Below are 19,387 nucleotides of genomic sequence, written 5' to 3'. Positions count from 1 at the left end.
CTTTCTTCCTAGCTTTTACCCATTTATCTCACTTATGCCTCATATTCATTTAAAATATAACCGCTTATTGAGATGAAAGCATAAAAGCAATCACTAGAGCTTTACAAGCCCAGGCACTATGTTTAAAATATTTTCAGGTAACTGAACTAAAATCAACATGTTTTCATGATGCAGTGGGGGAGCAAGGGGCCCCAAGAAGCTCTTTGGGCATTCCAGTCCCTTTCGGAAATGAAGACTAATACACAGCCCAGGCGGCAGTAGGAATTGCTGAGGTTATGTTAAAGACTACTTTGTAAAAGCAGTAAGGTAAGGTCAGCAGTAATTCACAAATTATTTCTATATCCTGCTTTGCCTTGGGAAAAGGAGAAGCCCTCAGAGAAACAGTTAGAAACTGGAAAAGAGAAGCAACAATTTTACCCTGCTTTTCTCTTTCTGCCATTAACATACCTGTTCGTGTGACCACGTCCGTTCCGAGCCGTCCTTCACACAGATGTCGAGCCTCAGCTCGGTCCCCGTGGCTCCGTGTTTACTGTCCACACAAAGGTTGGCTGCCACGTTTCGAATCTGCAAAACCAAGCAGCAACATTTCGCGTTAAACCAGGCTATGGAATAAGAGTCTGCCAACCTAAGGGAGTTAGGAGTTTAGCTCTGAAGGGCTTCAGACAGAGCGTTAGTTATGGAAACCTGGTGGGAATTACTTTTTATAAGGTTGAGAGCCATGTCCTGGAACAAACTGCTCTTTTTGGAAGCAGCTTTAGAAGCAGCAAAGTTTGAAATATTCTGCTTAACAAATGAAAGGTAGGTCTGTATGAAATATTTTCACACAAAGAAACTAAGAGAAAAAAAGTTGGAGAAGTTGAAAGCTGGGTCTGGCTGCTTCTTCCCTCCTACCAGAGCAAGAGAGATCAACTGCATTTCTGTACGAGTCTCTCACAGGCTTCGGAGCAGTATTTCTTAAAAACTCAGGCACGCCCTGTTCCAGTCCTTGTTCTTCCTTGGACACAGTAAGACCGTTGTAGGTAAGGTCACATGCTAGTGCCTGAGGTGCACAAAATTAAAGAAGTACTTAACAAATCTGTCCTGAATCTGTGCTTACCCATGGAAGTTCCTTGTGCTGTTTGCGTGCCTTCTACAAACGCTCTGCAGTATAACTTCAAAGGAAACTCTCACTTTTGAGACTGAAGCAACTGAGTAATAATTAATCTGTGACTATCAGTCATACCAGTTAGGGACCACTGCTGCCATGTATCTGTTTGTAAAAGACTGCATTGAAAAGGAGTAGGTTGCCCACTGCCACCAAAGAGAGTAAAATCCCAAATTTCTTTTGCAAATACATGCACGTTTCTCCTCGAGTACCTCAGCTGGGCTATTTAAAAATCCTTTAGACACCTCCAGAATGAAGAGGATTTCTTAAAAAAGCTTACCCTGTCAACATGATATGCAGAAACTGAGTAACCAAAGCACACGTACATGCACGGAAAACGCACACAAATTCTGTATCTATAATACATAGAAAGCAGGTGCATATTTTGACGTTCTGGCCACTACTTTGATCCTTATGTAAAAAACCCAAAAGCTAGATGCCAAATGGAGATACAGTTGAATTGATGTTTGTATTTTTCCATGGAAAATACTTTAGAAGTCGCAGTTGTTGCTATATTACGTTAGACAAACGTAACCATGGCCCCTGCCGACCTCATACGCAGCCCAGGGATGGAGAACGGGACAGTAGAGCGCTTGGCGGGAGAGCTACTGGGCTCTTTTTCTGATTCTGGAGGACTGGAATCGAGTCTATTCACCATGCTCTAAGAAAGACTTAGACAGATGGGAAAGCAGCAGGAAGTGGAAAAACTGTACAAACCCGTCACCTTCAGGAAAGGTTTTAGGAGCTGCCTTTGTTTAGCCTGGAAAAGAGCAGATTGGGCAACGGATGGGGGAGCATCAGTTTCAGCGCTTGGCTCCAAGAACCTTCAAGCCTTCACCAGAGCTCAGAGAATTATTCTTCTAAAACTTGGACAAGCCCAGTTCTCAAGTAGTTTTTCTTTTTTTTTAGTACAATAAAATTTGCTACAGGTGAGGTAAAACACTAGCATTTCGTACACGCAACCAGATGCAGAAACCCAGCACTGAGCAGCCCCCCAGTACAAAGGGTCACGTTAACTGAAAAAAAGGATGAAAGGTAATTAGTTCTGAACAACCCTGCCTTCATTTTCCTATCACCCAGCAAGAGAGATAGGAAAGAATAATGAGGGGAATAGATTTTAATTTTGTATTTTAAAAGTTTCATGGGAAATACCTACTGCAAGTATAATTTTTGGGGGTATGTTCAATCATTTCTCAGGGCACTTAAATTTGCATTGTATAAATAAAGATTTCTGGCCTAATACAAAATTAAATGATACATCAGTTTTGTTCTTAGAGCATGTGAGCTAATTAAAATGGAGCTGCTAACAATTGCCATTAATAATTGGGTGATTCAGAATTGTGAACTGACAGCGAATACACTCCACGTCCAATGAATGCTCCTCAGATTAAAGGGCTTTCCTAGTTTTGTCTGTAGGGCATCGCCCCATCCCATGCTCGGTCATTTGGACTACGTGGTCAACGTGTTCAATGCATCTCTGGAAAAGGGTCGAGCTGAAGCTACATTTCGTTCCTTCGCCGCTGGAATCTGTCTCCCCTGTTCTTCATTTCCTCTCCTCTTCCCTCTGCCTCTGAAAGGTTTCCTTGCCTTAGTTTGTCCTCCGGTTTGCTGCAGTTTATGTGTTAGCTCATCCTTTTTATTTTGTTCTACCCTTCCTTTCAACTGCAGAGGGGTCGCCGTTTGTTTTTCGTTTTCTTTTTGTAGACCAGGCATTTCAGTCAAGTCTGTGCTTTTGTTCTCTGGCATTTCTGTGTGGCCTTGGCAGCTGCTAGAAATTGAACCGAGCCATCGTGCTGCTGCCAGAGCCACGGGGAATGTTCTGCCGGACACCAGCACCACACAGCCTCCAAATCCCCCAAGATGCTTTCACAGACAAAGGAAGGAAAGCAGAAGCACAGCAAGGAGAGGCTTTTTTTCTCATTTATACATCAATATGCGTTTGAGAACTGCCTTGTCTGCCGTCACACAGCACAACGGCTTTTGAATTGTTGAGGTTATGAGTTACAACTAGGAAAGAAATAGCTAGCGATCCTAATACACTCGCATTTCCGACGTTCGTGTTTGTGCAATTGTCGAGACTCAGGATGAACAGGAGACAGGTTTTATCACCCATGCAGGCCGGGCACCGAGTGGCTGCGTACAAAGCTTATTTGCTCAACCTGAAATGCTATCATTTGTACACCCAGATAAGCGCACGGGAAAAGCATGCTCTGGAGGAGTCTGTATGGACTAACAAGGATGGTTAACAGTGATCTTACAGGCCATTTCAGAATGAAACACATTCCCCAAAAAGCACAGGACACTAGATGTAAGTCATTATGCATATTTAGTTCTTGAAAGGCCAGCCTAACACATGCTGGGACATAGATACTAAGACTATGGGCCCTGTAGTCCTTAGAAAGAGCAAATGAGGTGTAAAAGCACAGAGAATACTAACTCTAAGGGGTCAGTTTTCTCCCTCTTCTACACCGGTGGCTCCGAGCAAGGATGTACGGGCTTCTCAGTGCTGCACCGACGCTCAGGAAACAAAGACGCGTCACCTGAGCGGGATTTCTGCTGGTGTAGTGTCCGACTTCTGTGCTTTACGTGGGGTAGCAAGGGGAAATCACTAGGTAAGCCTAGATATGGTAATCCTTGGGTTTTCCAAAAGGCAGTGAACTTAGGTTAAAACTAACTCTCTTAAGTTAGCCAGCCTGTGTTAAAAAGACTTTTCTCCAGAGCAGGAGTGCTCTGGAGAAAAGTAAAATAGGAGTTGGAAGACAGGAGGACAGAAGGCCTGAAAGTCCAGACCTTAGGTTTGAAGAAGACACTGTTACCTCTTGACATTTGAAGCTGCTTATTTGATAGACAAGTATTCATTGGAAAAAAAAAATAAAAAAAGAATCAGAGTTCCCAAACAGTGTTTACACATTGCAGAATATATGGTCTCCTACATAACTTGAACTCTGGTTAAATTAATGTTGGAGTTTTGCAGAAAGCCAGCACTAACAAGATTTAATAAGGCCCCCATGGGAGGGGCAGATTAAGATGGTCTAGCACTACGCTGTCAAAACCATAGCATTTGTCATTAGTACATGAGCATGGAATGGGAACTGGAAAGCAACGGATGTGGTGATTACCATGATAATCTTCTTGTCAGAAAAGCAACAGTCTTCTGAGGAGAAGGAAGGGTCGCAGGCCATTGATACAACCTGCCAGGATTAATTTTGAGATTTTTGAACCTTTTGGCAGGAGCTGTGTAATGGACACACTAGCATGCTCCATGTTAAACGGAGGAAAACCCCAAGACAGCCGCCCCTCACACCCCTATACTTTAAAGCAAAGTGAATTTCCCCCCTTCCTTTTAAGGGAATGTATTGTAGGCTGAAAAAGAAATTATAGAGGGAAATTAAATCTTTGCAGGGTCCAGCAGTTATATTGACCAATATTTTTTGATAATTCTAAAACTCTACAACTTTATTCACAGGCAAATGAGTTCCTGCAAGATTTGCATCATTAGAACGATGAATGTGGAGATGGTGCTGGGACTGTCCTTAGGGTGCCCCCATACAGCAACACGAGAGGCACCTTGGTGCTATCAGTTTATATACTACTTTCCATACATCTGATTTAATGCCTTAAATAAGAAAGTGGCTGTAGCTCTTAGAAGATGTTAGCAACGTTCATTTAGGTTGCTTTTTTTCGTTTGAGCAGCACTTAAAGCCAGTTTTAGTGCCCTGCTTACATGCTCAGATAACCCTAGGGCCATCAACATCTACAGATCAGATATGGAAAAACGAGCCACCTTTCCTGTCAACTGATACACGGTAATTTTAAAAGTATTTATCCCTTGTGCGAGCCGTAAAAAAGAAAAGTTGAAGTTAAAAGAAGTCAAGCGCTGCCAAAGGCCTCACTGAAGAAAGAGGGGACTCTGTTACTCAATGCGGCACAGATCCCGATGGAAGGATGTGGACAGCCCAGCTGTGCAGCACTCGGGTCTGTGCGGGGTGGGGAACAGCTGGGGACATCGCAGAATAGAATCATAGATTTTTTTGTACATCGCTTTTGTACAAAACAGAGCTGTGCCACTTGGTGGGCTGAGAGTGACTCATTAAGGGTATGGGGATGACACCTTAAAAAAAGGAAGTAATCAAAAGAGAAGTTACGGAGTTCTTCAGTAGCACATTAGAAAAAGGATTAAAGCCTGACTTCACTTCATGGGTGACATCTACATGTCAGGGCTGTAAAACAGTTCTGTAAAATCCATGAGTTCAGGACTGAGAAAGGAATATTTTCAGGTCCTACAGCTTAGCACTGCTGCAGTAACTGAGAGACTTGCTGTGTATTAAGTCATTGAATAACAAGTTCATGTTATTCAAATGAAAATGAACCAAACTTAAATATTTCCCTTTTGACTGAGTAAAACAAATTATTTTTTTTCATATCCCCTTGACTATAGGACTTGTGAAGTCTAAAATAAATGGCACTGGCTGACGTTACACGATTGATTTACTGTAAAATGCATTTTCAAAGATACTGTTGGAAGCTGTGATATCTGCCCAGTACACTCACGCTGGATCACAGCTTGTAGATTCATGAGTACTTCCTAAGAAAACATTTGGTGTGCAAGTCTCACCTAATACAGTTACTGTATTAACTTCCTTCAACGGGATTTCAAATACACATTACAAAGAAGTTATTCTGTCTTGGAAAGAGAATGAGATGGGTATTCCTGCTTTTCAACCGGTAGCATACTTTCCAATATATTCAGAAGGGTAAGAACAAAACCTAATTGAAAACTTTCCTTTTTTTTCCATGGTGGGAGAGTAAAGAGTACAGTTATCTCACCCAGACAGAGAACTGACAGTCTCGCTAACCTTAACCTGTCTGGATTTGCCATTACATTGCTTTACTGCACGTATTTCAGATGTTACAAGGCAGAACAGAATATCAAGGGAACGTACACCCTGCCAGCTACAAAGGACAAAAGGCACAAACACACAGAAGAGATAAGGCCATGACAAGCGTAGCCAAGAAGATTGGTTTTTGTTTTTCAAATTTCCTTCTTTTCCATCATGAACTGATTTTGTCAAGAAATGTAAGAGTCAGACTTTAAACAACTGTGTTTGCCAAAAAAAGAGGAGTTGTGCAGAGGCTGTTGATGAGATGTCTGCGCTCACACTACACGCTTTTACTAAGCTACGTATCAAAATACTGGAGCCCAAAATTGTCTGAATACCTCATTGTGTATTCTTTCTCAGACTGGCAGAGGCAAGTAGATGTAAAGCCTTTCCAAGTGGAAGCAGAGAGGGTACTAAATGACAGTCAGTCTTGGCACAGACTTCTGGTGTGCGTAATCAGCCAGGTTTCTAGAGCTGCTTGATTCTTACAAAGCACAAACACACAGTCTGTTTTCCTCGTTCAGCTTCTAATTATGGCAGCCATTGACCTTCAAGTTTGTTCAAGTTCCTTGCAAGTGCCAACAAATTAATTAAAACTTCACAGGAATGTGACAGTCTCAGGGAAAAAATAGAGTAGTAGGGCCGAAACTTCTCCTCTTCTTACTTTAGAGAAAGTACATTTTAGAGGAAAAAGAAAGCCTTTGGTCATCACTTCCTTCTTAAGAACTCAATAAGTGTTTTTAAGGTACAGATTTGATACCACTGCTCCGATCTCGGATGTACTTTTGAAATGGCTCACTTTTACGCAAAGAGTATGTTAATATTGCTGTGAAAAGAACAAACACCTGAATCACAATCTCTTCCACTTAGACCCTCTGACTGAGTTAAGGATTGTTCAGCTGGCCAGAGAAATTCCACATCTCATGGTCACAGTCCTCCAAGGACGCAGATGTGTACACGCGGAAGATGGTGAAGGAAGGTCATAGTAGCAGACACAGCACCCCGATCCAGCTTGACTTCCACTGATAAACTCCTTACCTCTTGGTGTACACGAATCCCATAAAGCGTGGGCAGCGGTGTCAGAGACAGAAGAAACTTTAACAACAATGGAATTCATTATTGCCAAGAAGTAGCAAGCAGTGAGACACATGTAATTGGAAGTTCCTTTGAACATCTGTAACTGGTAGCTTACAAAGAAGATGTAAGGACTGCTTCTACCACAGAAGGTTACTTTTAAAATTTTGCAACAAGGTAATTTGCTTTTTTAAAAAGACATTCTGGAGGCCTGTATGTTTAGAATTCCCCTGCATGGTTCAGCCTTGACCACTGGAGATATGCAGAGGTGCGAGGGGGTCTTACCAAATGTTTTGGTTGAAGCTTCAACTTCATCCTTTGGTTTCAAATATAAAAGGAAATTGGCTGAGAGGCCCAAAAACATCTCCAGCAAAATCAGAGAAGGCCAGAACTCACAGTACAGATATTCCTATGGCTTTTAAAAAAGCAGCACAACACGCTGAATGAGCAAAGCCTTCTTTATAAATCTTAACACACTGAGAGGAAAAAGCCCTCTGCATGCCACCTTTCCATGGAGTGAATCCGCTGTAGCCCCTAGGGGTCAAAGGCCACTGCAGCTCTTCAGCGCAGCTATGGAAGTAATGTCCTGTCCCTGCACTCTTTCTGGTTTCATTGCTTCTACACCAAACAAACTGTCCAAGCAAGGTGTGCTACGGCTCTGCTCTTCAGAGAGGTCCGAACACAGAACATCTTTGATCCCGTGTGACAAGTTCCAGCAGGCCCTTTGCTCGCCCCCTGCTCTGGAGTGATGCTTGGCTTTTGGCTTCTCTTTGGTCCTTTCTACCTCCCCTCAGCCCCAAAACAAGAAATTGCATGTCTGTTACTGGTACTTGGTCATGACAGCAGCTACAGAATGCAGACCACGCGCTGAGCAAAGCCAGTCTTTTTAAAAGAAAAGTATCGAGGCTACGCTCGCCACACTTGCACAGGTGAGCAAAACAGAGCTAACCTAACTCCACCTACATACAACTGCCCTTGTAAGAACAGGTGGAGGTATGTAAGTGGATAGGCAAAAAAAAGAAGTGTTGACTTCAGACCTCCTTTTTACTAAGATGATTCTCAGCACCTAAAACCAGCTTGTGACATGCTATAATGAGCGCTACATACTCTCTTCCACATTCTTGTCCTCGTGGTGCATGCGTCTTACGGTCTGTACACACAAAATTGTAATGAAGTATGAAAGGGACAGCCATAGTTCTAAGACTTGATGGTTTCTCATTTTAATGGCTCGTCCAGGAATTGTTCCAATCACTGTGAACTCCCTTAACAACAGTACTTATCATAGGAGCTAAATCTAATTTCCTATTTTTAATTTCCTGCAATGTAAATTGTTAGACTCATTTAAATTCCATCTAATTTGTGTATTCCTCACCTCTCCCCAGGCAGCGGGTGGAGGTTCCACAGGAGGGTAATATTTGGGGACATCCCAAGCCACTGCAGCCATGAACCACTTGAAATCTTTACATTTAAGGTGCTTGCGAAGTTCCTTCTGGGCAGAGATATCACCAGTTGAGAGATGTCTGTACTCAGGCCGTCGCTGGTAAATGTACTCTGCAAACTCATCCATCCACGTCTCTGCCACGCGCTTCAGGTTCTGTGCGGCAGAAAAAAAACAATCATTAATTTCTTCATCCTGTGAGTGAATGGTATTTCTAATGGGGAGAATTAAACAAAAAAAACCCGTTAGTAGTCCACACAACTTTTAAGCCTAGCTGGTCTAATTTCTCAGTCTTAAAACATAGAAAAATACCAGTAAACATATGCTATCTTCATTACAGTGTTGAGCAAACACTATAGAGCATTGCGTACCCTGTCTTCCTGCTGTCTCTGTAAGATACGGTCTTCAGTCTCTTCACCATCTTATTTTCCTTCGTATTCCTGATGTACCTTCATATGGGTTTTTGATTAATGATGGATATTGAACGGAAATTTTCTTTCAGCTGCTCACATTGGTACCTATGGGTTTTTTTCCTGTTAGTTCAGAACCTACTAATGTGCGTGAACGGTTCAAATTACTCCTTCTGACGTATTTCACTTTGTATTTGAAAGGCATCTGAATTTTCAGCTTAGTCACCTAGCGAGTCTTACCTGCATTTTAGGGTCAGGTCTTACATGCGCATGTATGGGAGCAAACAGTCATAAGCTTGCCCCATCTCACAGCTGGTTTTGCAGAGCCTTTGGACCGGGAGCTTCGCTGCGTCGGCGCGTCAGCAAGTCTGTGCAAAAGCACAGCACAGACCCCCGAAGCGGAGCTGACCTGAAGCAAAGCGGGTCCGTGGGATAGGTACGGCAACTTGGGGCTTTCTGCACACACCCTATAGACATCTCTAAGATTACTTCTGTTCCATGAAACCCAGTTCGGGCTTATGTCCCACAAAGCTTACTTTTGTTGGTCTTTTACAGGGAACAGATTTACCTATTTTGTCACATAAGACTGTCTTCGAATTATAATTAATGACATTAGCTGACTCAAATTCTAAAATAAAACAAAAAGACTTGGAAGGAAAAATCCTGAATAGATGAGACTGAAGAGACATGTTTTATTGTTATGTAATGTCATGGAGTCTAAATAGGCCGGGGGCAAATTTTTCTGCATTTTTGTTTGTTTTTAAAATTCCTCCTGCAACTCAATCCACACAAATTCACGCGCAGATGTTGTAATGGAGTACAGGCTTAGTCTGTTCTGCATTCCCACAGCTGCCCAAGAACCCCTCATCCCACCAACAAAGCAACATCTCCCTGGGTGACATTGAGGCACTAGGGTATTCTTATTGCTTTGTTTGTGAAAACAAGATCATCAAGTTTTGTAATATTCTTTTTATAGAACACTAACTGCAAAATGCGGAGATTCACTCTGTAATAAGCTGGAGGACAATATACATCTGATTATCATCAACATAAGGTAATGTTTCTTCTCAGAACATTCTCTGCATCTAAGTAAGCCTGATTCGTACCCTGATTTGCTTTCAAGATTCATCTGAAAATTCCTTTCCCGAATTTTATTAATCCACGCAAACCAAATGTCTCTGAGCTAATAAGGCTTATCTGAATACAAAGACAGCAAGATACAGAATAAACGAAGTACTTTTAGCTGACACTGCGAGATAAGTTTCTATGTGCTTTCTCTCTGTGAAGCAAACAACGTTAAAACCTGCAGGGATAAAGCAAGTGAAATTACAGCAGTATAAGAACTCACAACCCTTCTATCCCTACTCAAAAGTGGCTCGTGCCACACATAAGGTTGCCTTTTGTTGGAATTTCAGGAAAACCTAAATTACTTGACAAGAAATTAGAATTCAAGAATACAGGAACTGGGTAGGGCAAAGAAAACCAGAACCAATTTAAGAACAACATCTAAATGAGAATCCCACCTTTTCGGCAGAAATTCTGTAACGCAGAAGTCTCCTGACAAGTAAAAATACTATGTGATCAGACTTTGTAGATGAGGCCAAAATGTGATTAAGCCCATTAAACTAAGAAGCCAAAATGATGAAAACAGGTGTGATCTTTCTAGCATTTCTTCCACCATAATGCTGTATGCTTCATTTACTACAACGCAAATGCAGTTTAAGATTGTTCTAGAAAATATCATACTATTTTTTGCAATCACTTTATCTGATAGTGCTATTTTCATATTTAAAAACCATACTGTAAGAAGAACCATACAGTAAAAGCACAGTAAAAAAATTCTCTTAGGAAAGAAAAATTCAAGGTAACTCCATCAGCGACTTATCCTATCAATATTAAGAGTAGACTCTGCTGGAGTTTTCTCGTTGGTTATTTGGCTGCACTGTAAGAACTGCGTTCTGCTTTAAATGATTATAACTGAATAAAACAGGAGTCCAACAGAAAACTGGACATTATACCTGTTCACTAGCTCACAATTCTCATTCACCAGTAAAAACCTCTTTGTTTACCAAGAAGTCCTTTATTGCTGTTTTGGTTGAGAGTGTGTGTGTGTGTAAACCCACCGAAACGTTGCATGGAAAAAAAAAAATTAATTCCGTTCTTCCCAGCAGTCCCCAAGTATCAGGTAAGACACTTTACTTGAACAAATCTCTGTAAAGCTTTGTTCCCCAGTTCTTCCAAGACCGTTCTCTCCATCGTATGCTAAACATTCTTCCCAAACCTTGCCAGATCCTGTAATGAACCTCTATATTATCCTTAGCATGTTTATGCATTGCTGTCGTAAGCCAAAACCTTATGAGGCAGCCCTTTGAATTTCAATAGGTTCCCTTTTAAAAATAGAAACTCTTGATTTGCTAGCTGTAAACGTCCAGACCGCTTATGAACATGACTGCAAGGAACTCGCTGCCCAGGAGCGGTGGGAAGCTCTTTCTGAAGTTGCCGGTTACTCGGAAGCAAGCACTCGGCATCCAAACACTTCCGTTTTAAAGAGGTTTGTTAACTTCAGCTAGCGTGAGTTTCTTACCCTTGTTAGCAGCGCTATGCAAGCTCAGTAATCACCGTGCTTCCTTTTAACGTAAACGCATACAGACTAGTAGTAAAACTTCAAATTGCAGTTAATCCCCATACGTGAATTGAATGCAGTCAGGAAGAGCTGCTGTCCAGAAAGCTAGTTTGGTGCAACCTTGCACAATAAAGGCAAACATCATTTATGCTCCTACGTAGAACGTGCTAACGTAATACGGGCTGTCCAGGCTGCGGTGAGTGAGCTCTCGTAAGCTGAAGATCCCTGTTCTGTGGCTGTCTAACAGCATGGAAAGTTGCCCTGCGCGAAGAACTGCCGAGGAACATAACTCTTCTCTGCAAATTATGTCAGCGAGCTGCTGGTCTTTTATGCACCTTATCACAACACAGAGGTAGAGGAGCACGACCGACATGACAGCGCTCATCTCTGAACGCTTTAAGGCCTATCAATCAAGTGACTTACTGTAAGGTAAGGATGTGATTTCCAGCCCTTTACGAGTCTCCCAGAGTTGCCCTTCCCACAACCGGTGTGTCTATCCAACATGGTGGAGAAAGGAGGATGGTCACTTCCTCCTCGCCTGAGCCTTCGGCGAGGCTTAGACACAATTGGAGGATGGCAACATATCAAGCCCCACGAGTGGGAATGGTTATGAATAGCTACCAAATCTTGACAGAGTCTAGCTGTAAAGTAGGTGCCAACTTTGTTAGGACTTTACCAGGTGTGTGCGTACCCTGCCGCACAACGTACAGGTCAAAGGAGTTTCAGAGTCGACCAGATTAGGTGGCATTTTGTGAATGTCTTACAGCATCATGTAAGTAGTCCAGTCTCACAGTGAAGCTAATCTACAAAGAATTTAGAACGAACAAAATAAAAGTTCGATTTGAATCTTCTTGATTTCTGTCTCTGTTATTCTTTGTGTGATCTTCTAAAGAAAACTCCTTTAAATGCCAGTTTCTCAATGGCATCAAGTATCTTTATCAATAAGAAGAATCAGTTTTGGGATATTTTTGTGGTAGATCACACTTGCTTGGATTCAATCTGAACACTTCATCTCAATGCATACGGAAAGGAAAAATGAAACGTTTCTACAGCCAAAAACTGCTGTAGCTTAGCTTGGTTGTCAAATTCATTGCAAGGTTACAGATATCCAGATTGGTTACCCTGGTCTTTTAATAGAAAAAAAGGAAAAATAAAAATTAAATGAATTGATTAATGAATGAATCTTCAATTAAATGAAGATCAATTCACTATTAATCAGTTACATGAGTTGATACACAATATAAGGAAGTCACAGGGACTCTAGATCGACATCTGAGGAGTTTCTCAGGACCTATCCATGACAGACCAACGGTAATTTGTTCTCTCTCTTGTCATTTTCAGCAAAAAATTTCTGTATGAGAATAAATAAGGCCCGATGATATTTCAGCAGAAGCATATTTCTATACATAAGGCTGTGACAGGTGTCACCAAGAAGCTGCGAGATGCATACAAAAGTGATGGCAACCACACTAAGCCTGACTGACTCATCAGCTGTCACCAGTTGCCCATGTACATATTCTTGATATAATTCAGTTTTGTGCCACTGTCAAAATTTTCCTGTCTGGGGAATCCTTTACCATTGGGCTTATATTTAGACAAGTTTTCTTTAAGTTTGAATGAACTCACACATTTAAGGCTGTGACTTTGCTTTGTATTTTCATTCAGGAACAGTCTACAAGACAGCACGTGACAACATCACTGCTACCTGGGTGCCGTGGTTTAACCCACGCCGGCAACTCAGCCCCACCCAGCTGCTCGCTCACTCCCTGCCCCAGTGGGATGGGGGAGAGAATCAGAGGGGTGAAAGGAGAAAACTCCTGGGCTGAGATAAAGACAGTTGAACAGGGAAAGCGAAAGCTGCATGCACAAGCAAAGCCAACCAAGGAATTCATTCCCCACCTCCTGTGGTCAGGCCGGTGTTCAGCCATCCCCAGGACAGCAGGGCTCCATCACCCGTAACGGTGACTGGGGAAGACAAACGCCATCACTCCCAACGTCCCCCCATTCCTCCTTCTCTCCCCAGTTCTGTATGCTGAGCGTGATGCCATACGGGATGGGATATCCCTGGGGTCATTGGGGTCAGCTGTCCCCCTTTGTGGTCACCTGTCCCAGCCGTGGCCCCGCCCAACTCCTTGTGCCCCCCCAGCCTCCTCGCTGGTGGGGTGGGGTGAGAGGCAGAAAAGGCCTTGGGGCTGGGTAAGCCCTGCTCAGCAGTAGCGAAAACACCAACGCTGTTTCCAGCACAAATCCAAACCACAGCCCCGTACCAGCTACGGTGAAGAAAATTAACTCTGCCCCAGCCAAAACCAACACACTGGACTTCAGTAAAAGCATTTAAATCAACATGACTGGTGAAAGAGATAAATGAAGACTTCTCCACTTGAAAAAAAAGAAAGTCTTCACAGATCATTTTGTCCCTTTCACTTACTTCAGTGAGTAGGGAAGATACATCTCTGATCAAATGACTGTCCTTTCTTTTTAAGAGTGTAAGATCATCTGTCATTTTCAAGAGAGGTGATATTACTCAGATAAACGTGGCGAGAATAAAGTAGATGCTGGCCATGAGAATGGAAAAGTGGAGTAAGGCAGGGACACATCAAAGGACAGATTCATAAATATTGCTCCTAAGCAAGGTTGAACTAGATTGGTCCCTAATATCAGAGGAGTAGTTCCAACATTTCATCACTGTGGCTGCCGTGGTGGCTTCCAACATTTCATCACTGTGGCTGCTGTGCTGGCTTGCAGTGACAGCACTGGTAAGAGAGCTACCCAGCCGTACTCTATTCTGCACTGCGAGCCTGCACAACTCCATCCTCTCGTCACATCGTTTCCAACTGACATTCTAGATGCAGCAGTTAAACGAATATAAAAATGTAATTCCACCTGCATACCCTGTTTTTTTTCCACTTTCGTGCCTATCTCACTGTTTGCACGGAAACCACCCTGACCCCAATCCACAGACTTTACTTTTGTCGATATTAAACTCCTACAGGAACATCTGGATCCTGTAATGAGTTCCTGTTGTCCTACATGCAATCCGGACATTTTCCAGGAAGCTGGATGTCACCAGCTAGTGTAGTCTTATTTGTCACGGCGGTCATTTCTCTCACCAGCCGGGACATCAGAGATCACTTTCAATTACACCAATCAAATACGAATCAGCATGGCACGTCTGAGGCCTGACTGTATTTCAGTTGTGAAATATAAGAGAGGATACGACTTGCTAAAAATAATGCAACAGTCTCTGCAACAACTGACATATTTAATCTCTTTTCCTTCCTAGGAAAATTCCAGTGGGGTTATTTTCACTCCACCTGCATCATCTCCCCAATTTAAATGTTTTTCATTGTTAGTTTTGTGAGGCACAGCGTTGTTGCTACTTCAAAATGGGTGCCCTGTTTACTTCTGGAAGCAGCTGTAATTCGTTTGGCTGGAAATAATATAATATATAGTTTGTTTTACGTAAAATGCATTAAAAAAGCGCATTGGGATCCAGCCAGCCAAGACAACTATATGTTACGTTCCTCTGGAATACAGGTAGCATAATGTCACAATAAATCATGACTGAGGAGGAGAACAAAGCATGACTGGAGGAGCTCGCCTAAGACGTATGGATTAATACGACAGGGGCAGCAGGGCACAAAACTCCAGAGCCCGCCCAACGAGGAAAAAACAGCACCCTCGCTTTCATGCAAAGGTCCTTCGATCCGTGTCGGCACACAACTGTTTCTCATTTCTGTGTATTTTTACAGCAAAAGCGCAATAAAATACTTCCCGGAGACTAATTACAGCTTCATGACGTTCAAGTCTCAATCTCTAAGCTGCCCACATCAGTTAAGTCTAAATGGGGGTTTTCAGCCCTTTCCCCTTCTTGCCCAACTCCCTTTTAACTTCGGCAGCGTTAATGTTTGTCGACCTTTCCCTCTTTTGGGTATCTTACTTTGGCCCTTTATACTTAACTGGGTTTAAGACTTCACTGGGTTTCATTCCAGCAACGGTTGGTATTTGTGTAAAAAAAAAAACCCAACCGAAGACAGAGATGTCTGCAGGCATAAAAGAAACGCTTCTCCATGGAAGACAGTATGCTAACTAGGTGACAAAGCCAGTGGTGTATATAAATAAATCTTGTGAGAGTTGGCACAGCTGGCAGAGAAGCAAGAGACTATTTATTCTCAGCCTGTAGCCTGCAAATACCTAAAGCTGAAATTCCGCAGATGTCATCTGAAAACAGCCAGGATTCTCTCTATAAAGGTTTGCACCTCCGCCACAAAAAAATTTAAGATGTGCACGTTGGAAAAAAGTGGAAAAAAAGCCAACAACCCCAGCCCACTGACTAAAAGCTACATCTCTGCTCGCTGCCTTGCTTGAGGCCAGCCTGCGGGGCTCCGGGGGCAGGGATGGGCAGGAGCCCGGTGAGGATGAGGATGGTGCCGGTCTCTGCGGGCTGGCTGCAGGGGAGCTGTGGAAAGCAGAGGGACAGCGTAACGACGTCTCCGCAGATTTGTTGGCTACCGCCCTGCTCGCTTTACAGACCCGTAATCGGTGGGCACACACAGCCCACAGCCCACCTCTGCAGCTAAGCCTGGAAGAGAGTTCAGGGGTTTGATTCCAAATTTCTTTACCCACATAACTTGGGTTCCAGTGCTAGGCTATTGAACAAATCCTGGAGAATAGCTACCACCCCTTTGATGTTGTTACTGTCCGGAAACATCTAGTTCTCCATCTTCTTTGTATTCTTTTCGGATAGCTAAGCTGCCTGTCCTGTTGTGTTTATTATCTTAAAAGCTAAACTTCTATTCAGATTAGAGAAAATATAAAAAAATAGCATTAAAATAATACTCAGACTTTCTTGTATTGAGGGATTCGAAGATACTAATTTGAATTTACCAATTTCTTTGGTAAGTACTCTGTTTGAGATCTTCGTTGAATTAATTTCAATGATGAACTTAGAAGTTTGTTAAATGAAAAAAGTTAGAATGGAAACTTAAAAGCTGTACTGTACAATCACCATCATTATCATATATTATAGCCGTACTGTTGCAAGAGAGTGATTCTTGCTTGATTCCTAAATAATTTGCTTATTATAAGCGGATGTTTCAGTTGCTTACTGTGACGGCTGAATCACAACTGACTTTTTTGTGCTACAGAGGCGACTGCAGAAGTGCCAGCAGCGGTCCCGTAACAGCACGCCACTTTGCATGCCGGTCACCAGAAATCAGAGCCGTTACCTAACCGATTCTCCTTGGTTCTTTAACTTGCCTGGAAACGGAAAAGAAAACATTCATGGGCTGCTTTAAGAAAACCCCAGATGTTATTTGCAGCTGGAGAAAAAAAAACAAAAAAGACCAAAACGGTCATAATATGAAAGGGAACTCTGTGAAAACTGCAAACGTGGGCACAGCACCCGCTGGCACAGCTACAGCGATGTTCTTTGAAGACCCCTTTCGAAGTTGCACGAAAAGGTCAAGCAAATGGTTCAGGTGGGAATTTGAACCCACTTTCGTCAGCTGAATTCCTGAACTGAAACTCGCGCAAGTCCCAATTCCGTGACGCAGCGTAAGGCGGCAAACATCATCGCCCCGTGCCTGCGGGGCTAGAGGATCACTGCGCTCTGCCATCCCACGTCCGGGTGTGCGGGCAGGAATTCAGCTGAAGGTTAGCATCGCCACGCTGCTGGGTTAGCAGCCAAACTTGAGCTTCAGTGGGATAGCCCTTCCCTTCAGAAAGCCCTAATGCTTTAAAGTTCTGTAGTTAATGCTAAAATGCCGTGTAAAATACCTGCAAACGAAAAAAATTCTGGAGATATATTTTGAAATTCTGAGTTTTGTCCCTGCATATCCTATGGAACGGTAAGCTTCTATCGATAAATTTCTTATGGCTTTTATAGAATCACAAATAAAAAAAAAATAATCCCCTCCAAATAGGAAACTAAATAAAATAAGTAATAAACCAAGATACACCTACAAGAAAACGCTAATAATATTTTAAAGTCTAATTTCATAGGTCACTGGCTAAAAGAAAATGCCTTAGCTAGAGTTGTTAAAAAGGAAGCAACAGTCAAGAATACCACAAAGCGAGTAAAATAATCCAGGAAAATAATTCAGAAGTTTGTAATAGGGCAACACCTTGCACAGAACTTTTAAGATTTGGGGGTTCGCTTTCTAGATATGTCTTACCTAAAACAAAAAGGCAAAATTAGTTATTAGTCACTGCAGTTTTGTGCGGAGTTTGACAGGTTTGGAACGAATGAATAATTATGTGGTGCTTCCACGTTATAATGTGGAATCAGTGCTGACATCTGCATGCCCATTAATCTTTCTTTGTCTGCTATTACTTGTAAATTGGGCACTGACTGCATTTGGCAAGCAGCAACATCTGAAGACATCTCCAGACAAAAATAGTCAGCTTTTTTTATCTGCATTTGGCTGTCACAGCCTGTTTTGTAAACCTACTAGGCATGTTTACCGTTTGCTTTACTTTTGCTCTGTACCACCACACAGTTTAACTGTCAGAGCATTTCACATGTGGATGCTTTTCAATTTATGGGGTATGTGTCAGCAAAAAACACGCGTAGGCCTTGCAGGTCTTGAGTGACAGAGAGGAAGGTAAGAAATATGATAAGAAGGACACAGAAAATTGATGTCACGATACATACTATTGTGTGTGGGACGCTAACGGTTATTTAGTGATGGGGAGGCAGAACAGAGTTTTTGACAAGTCTCTCATTTCATGAAGCGTATGTAATCCTCATGCCAGGTCACAGCTCTTTGAAAAAGACAGCGGGACTGGTCAGGCGCTACGCAGCTGGCTGAAACGGTGTCTTGAAACTCGCTGCTAAAAGATACCGAAAGGTGAAATCCCAAGGGAAGGTAAAATGATCGCTTTCAGCTTTATTTGTTAAGGGCAAACATAAGCTGAAACAGCTTGGAAGGAAACCAGTTTGGGCTGTGCCTGAATTTGTCCAGCAGCTCTGTCCTCTTCCTAACTCCAGCCTCCACGCCCCTCGTGCTGCTGCTGTGGGACAGGGTGGGAGAATCTGTCATCCTTCAACGCAGGGTCTGCACGAGGGGATATTCTCCCCCGAGTAATGAAGGGGCTCTTGCAATCATTTACACAGTCACAGTTGGGCTTCCCAGGGCTCATTCCTTTGTGAACTGCAGCTCCAGCATCCTCCTTCACATAGCAGACGATGGAAAAGGATTTAATAAAAACCTTTGTGAAACTACTTAATAGTGAAAAGCCTTGCTTTTGGCAGCAGGGCTAATACTTCCAGATATTCTTAGAGTGTGGTATTCATCATATTCTTGAACTAGAGGGAAGTTTTAGATAAAATACTCATAAGGGGTGGATTATAATCTTTGGAGGATATAATATGGTAGTTGGAGGATAACGCAAAGATAGCTGAAACATCCAGGCCGCTCCTGTGCACGCTCCCCTAGTAGTATTTTGGCTTACAGCTCCATTTGGGGCAGCTTATTTGGAACACAAGTGGTCTGTATCAAAGGGATTGCCACCCTGAAGATGAATATGGCCTTGCTTTTCCTTTTCTGGCATGGATGAGAGAAAGAGAATGTTTTTAGGCTTAAAATTACACACAATTTGATGGGTCAGGGATCAAACTCTCTCCCTTGGCTAGTTATTGAGATAGCCTCAAACAGTACAATGTACAGAAGATCTCTTGGCAGCCTTGATGTGATGTCTCCTAATATCAATGTTTTGGGGTTTTTTGTTTAGAGTATTGTACTGGAAAGAAGCCGGGAACCTGAGAATTCACATTTTCTTTCAGTGGTAAACATATGCCAGAAATGCCCCTAAGCG

At 42.6% G+C, this 19,387-nt stretch overlaps 1 protein-coding gene across 1 annotated transcript in view; it reads right to left on the bottom strand.

Moving 5' to 3' along the window:
- Positions 1-421: 421 nt before the first annotated feature.
- LOC104168349 (polypeptide N-acetylgalactosaminyltransferase-like 6) overlaps positions 422-19,387 on the bottom strand; it is a 30,195-nt gene continuing 11,229 nt past the window's right edge. The window contains exons 3-4 of the mRNA XM_009708919.1: positions 8,471-8,692; positions 422-564 (exon numbers count right to left, since the gene is read on the bottom strand). Coding sequence (XP_009707221.1) covers positions 439-564; positions 8,471-8,692 — 348 coding nt within the window. The 3' untranslated portion in view covers positions 422-438. The remainder of the gene's footprint in view (positions 565-8,470; positions 8,693-19,387) is intronic.

This window comes from Cariama cristata, unplaced genomic scaffold (assembly GCF_000690535.1).
Source record: "Cariama cristata isolate BGI_N322 unplaced genomic scaffold, ASM69053v1 scaffold8621, whole genome shotgun sequence".
Classification (NCBI taxonomy): Eukaryota; Metazoa; Chordata; class Aves; order Cariamiformes; family Cariamidae; genus Cariama; species Cariama cristata.
Note: the sequence above shows the minus strand (reverse complement) of the source record. Positions and strands in the feature narration are given on the sequence as shown.